The sequence below is a fragment of the Populus euphratica genome, unplaced genomic scaffold, assembly GCF_000495115.2.
Source record: "Populus euphratica unplaced genomic scaffold, PopEup_1.0 scaffold1764.1, whole genome shotgun sequence".
Classification (NCBI taxonomy): Eukaryota; Viridiplantae; Streptophyta; class Magnoliopsida; order Malpighiales; family Salicaceae; genus Populus; species Populus euphratica.
This window is the reverse complement of record NW_011501622.1, coordinates 16,936-21,399: the sequence shown is the minus strand read 5'-3', so window position 1 is coordinate 21,399 and position 4,464 is coordinate 16,936. Positions and strand designations below refer to the sequence as shown.

The following is a 4,464-nucleotide window of genomic DNA, read 5'->3' as shown; positions in this document are numbered from 1 at the left end:
TTTTTTTTTCATGTTAAATTTTTTTATTATGTGACCCTCATCGTAGCACGAGATAATAAATTGTAAAGAAGTCCATTGAGCTTTTTTAATGTAAACTTTCTAACAAGTTATGAACACAAAGTAAACCTCGCCTTCACCATTTTCACTGCAATTCGAATTTCTGTTCTATGGTAAAGTAGATCACAAAAGATCCACATTAAATTTCTAAAAGGTGTGGCCAATTTCACGTTGCGATTTCATAGCAGTTGCAGGGTGCAGCTTCTTACATTTTACTACGGTTTAAGCAGTAAAATATTTTTTTCATCAATTTCTTTTTTTTTCAATTTCAGGATGGCTTGATATCCACCTTGACAAACGATATAGGGAGCTTGTTACTGCCCCCTACGCCCCCTTGACACATAAGAAAGCACACAAACACACGGGCAGAAACTTGCTGCAGAATGCAGATTCAGTCAGGATAAAAGTGCTGCTACTGTAATTGTTATTGAGACAACACAAAGGAGACTATCCCAGATGATGGGAGAGAGGAGGAGCCCCACCTTTACTCATTCAACAACAAATATTCACATTTGATGAAGACCCCAAATCATTACTGAACCTCTTCGTCTCTTGGCATCTCAAAAAGAATTAATACAACAGGTCTACACTAGAAAAATTGCATTATAATCCAATCAGCTCAGTTGTCCACCCCCCGTCACTCAATATACAACCAGCATTGTGGCTGCTAGGAGCTAAGCAGTTGAAATATCCAAACTGGTTTCTAGACTTGGTTGAAAGAGGGCGGAAATTTGCCCACGTGAACTCCAGAGATGGCAAGCTGATTGGGTAGCCATGACGAAAAGTAGGGACCAGCTGATCAGGCACTATAACTCATTGAGTTATATTTCTGTATGCAGCTTGAACATGATTAACCCTTCAAGCGCTTCAACAGTTTAATCTACAATCCACTGAGATTTCTCGTGTTTGGTAGCCCATGAGAAGACTTGATCAAGGGTGGCTTTCCATGAGATCAGCAAGTGTAATCTTCCCACAGTTGCCGGTGTCTAGCCTCTCAAACTGCTGACATATCTGCAGAATATCTTTCTCTGATACCTTTCCCATCTCCTTGAGCTTGTATATTACATACGCTGACTTACTGCAAATTTAAACCCAATGCAAGTAGTCAATAAAGACAGAATATCCAGTCTTGGTCAACCAGAGTTTGGTATACCAGACCAGATTGTGAAGAAGATAAAACAAATTTCTAACAGTAAACAACACCAGATTGCGAAGAAGATGATCCAAATTTCTAATAGCATGGAAAAAGGAAATCTGATTAAGTCACACAGAGCAAGCTGAAAACAGGAATGACACATAGAAGCAAGCAGGATCAACACGACAAGATTAATTATGAGCAACCAAAAAGAATAGCAAAGAATAGTAGGTTTACAATGGATGTACAGTTTAAAATAAACAAAGGTCTCCACACTTGCAATAACGAAGGCATGAGCATTTAACCCCAAATAAAAGTCCATATATGTGATATACAATGAATTAGATTTAAGATTTTCTACTTCCCATACCATGTCATTTACTATAGGAGCTACAATTCAGGCTACCTTAGGGAGAAACCCTATGATAAGAAAGAATAGAGAGCCTAGAAATTCACTCAGCTTAATCCTTGAAATTCATAATGGATGCTTCTTGAATTAGCATGAAATTAAGCCTCCGAAAAATCCACAAGAACAAGGAAAATTCCATAGCCATATTTGAAAAAGAAAAATTCACTAGTGCAAACTTATTCACCATGTTATCAATTATTGAGGGTGGCTACATAGAATATGGTATTTACATGCTGTTCTCCAAAATTCACTGAACCTTGAGCCAAGTACATCAACCAGTGCAAAAATATTCACCATGTTATCAATTATTGAGGGTAGCTGCTTAAGACCTTCTGGGTGGAACAACATTTCTGGCGTATGCATATATCTAAAAAGTATTGAAAAATTAGTGCTCCATATCCATTAGCTTAGTTTTTTTGCAAATTAAGCATATTTCACATTCTATATGTTGCAAATAATACACCAAGATTCTCAAAACATCATCATCATCTTTCATGTTTGTAAACTCCTGGGGCAACCTATCTGGTCCGGTAACTAGGAGATGCTTAGGCAGATTGATTACCAAAATTAAAAACATTTAGAAAACAAAATCAAACTTCTACCAGTGGCGTATTAACATCAAATATTGACAGTTCATGTGGAACTACAGTAGTCGTTTGCTTGAATGGAACTATGTACTATAAAAATCAATTCTAAAGCAAAGTATATGGAGAAAAATACAACAGAAAGTTCATAGTTCTCAAAGCAAAGACAGTGAAAGATGGGGCAACAAGGCCACATGTAGAAATCTTATGTAGTCTAATCGAGGCAGGGGGTTCTATTGGGATAATGAACAAGGAATCAAATGCCCTCATGAAGATGAAAAGCTAACAAGAAAACTGGGCAAGAGCTTGTCTTAGAGTCAAATTACTTCGAGTATTCAGCTGCTTCAGCAGTTCAGACACCAATACTGACACGAGTTTATAGCTCTGATTTAGGACAAAAGCTGAACAGTAACCTTTATTCCATATTAACAAAGCTATATTTGGCAAGTTCCTTGACTCCATTAATCAACTATTTCCATAGAAAATCCTTTTAACCAGGCAAAGAATATTGAGGACTGTTATAGAGCAAGTAAGCATGAAAAAAGTGAAGCCTATGTATAGCCGGAAGGTAACTTGTCCATTCAACCAATGTCTATTCATAATTCCAATATGTATAGATCAAAGAAAGGAATCATTTATACTTGACAGGCAGACTAAGGTTCATCTCTGCAAAACTAAATTTACCTGTGCCTCCACTTCTAAGAGAAAAGGTATACTTGTTTGGAAGTTGACCCTAAGAGCATGTATTCACATTAACAATGTGGATTTTAGAGACATAACTTTTCAAACAAATTGTACTGCAATGCACGAATCCATTATTGACACCAAGATTTCATTTCCCATGAGACAGAATGGGGGAAATTCACTATAAAAATGAAATAAGCAGGGTAGGAGGAAGACATCGAAGCAATAATGCATGTCGAGAATCCATGGATGATTCAAAGTTAAAGGCATTCCAACTAAAACATGAGAAAGAGACAGCAGAGAATGACTAACACCCCCTATAAGTTTACCAAAAAGAAGCTCACTAGAAGAGGGGGTGTTAAATTTTGGTGATCTATCGCTAACACTAAAAGGGGGTTTCTTCATTCCTCGGTCAAAGATGGAGACAGCAGTTTAGAATACAAACTACACTGCACAAACAACAGCGGAGCAAAGCAATTCTGAGAACATCAATTGACAAGATTTGATGCAGAATCTCCAAGCCCAAGAAGAAGTCTTGACAAGTCAAACGAACTTTATGATGAAAATGAGCATAACTTTTGATTGATAGTTGAATCGAGCTAAAATTTTACTATAGCGTTCTATAGGCTTTATTCCTAATGGGAGTCAACTTCTTGTAACCAGATGAGATTGTTTTCATGCCCAAATTAAACCCCGAAGATGCTGTTTCAGAATTTTCTTTACTTTCCTAGATATTTTCAGATTACTTTCTTATTTTTCCTAGTTATTTTAGGGTTCTTTTTCCTTTCCAACTTAGGCCGGTTTAGTACCTATTTAAACAGTTGTAAGTTATTTTCATATGATTTTTTTATCGGATTATTATTCGGACTTCTATCTCCTTGTGTAAGAATATCAGCAGTGTTTAGGATTCTCTCAAGCCCTTCTCGTTTTTCTGTTTTCCTCATTTTCCTTTCAATCCCAATTGCAGAGTCCAGGCTACATTAAGAGTGGACATAAATAAATGAACCACAGAGAGTTAAGCTTAAATATGTCTGGACCCTACCGCCCAATACTTTAAGCTTTATTTTAATTCACCAATAACCTATTGAGCTTTTAGGATACCTGAAGGCTGCATGCACTTTTCAATTAAAGGAGCTTTACTGAAACAAGTCAAGGAGCGGGTTAGCTAGTAGCCTAAAATGAATAATGCCATACAAAAAGTACAGCATGTAACTAAGTTAAGTTGTAAGCCGTTTACCATAAGAAGTGGCTCTCCATGCAAAAAGTGAGAAAAAGTTACCAACTCTACAATAATATCCATATAATTCATCAAGAAGTTAATGCATAAACAGAGTGTTTTGATATCATGCTGCAAACTACATCTCATTCTATACCACCTTGTTCTTAAATGTGAACACAAATCTCAGACGTTTAACTTTTCACAGCTAACATCGCAATTTTAAGCTTCCAGGTGCTAATTGCAGTTTGTACATGATTTTCTGGTTCTTTCTGCAAATTAATACTCAATTGTATGCCACAAATTCACAATTCGATGTAATCCAACTTTGATACATACTATCCAAACATAGTAGAAAGGAATGCACGACACAAATAGG

General features: G+C 36.5%; 1 protein-coding gene across 1 annotated transcript in view; it reads right to left on the bottom strand.

Moving 5' to 3' along the window:
• Positions 1-447: 447 nt before the first annotated feature.
• The window catches only part of LOC105118168 (two-pore potassium channel 3-like), a 5,461-nt gene continuing 1,444 nt past the window's right edge, over positions 448-4,464 (bottom strand). Inside the window, exon 2 of the mRNA XM_011016057.1 lies at positions 448-1,135. Within this exon, the coding sequence (XP_011014359.1) occupies positions 988-1,135 (148 nt within the window). The 3' untranslated portion in view covers positions 448-987. The remainder of the gene's footprint in view (positions 1,136-4,464) is intronic.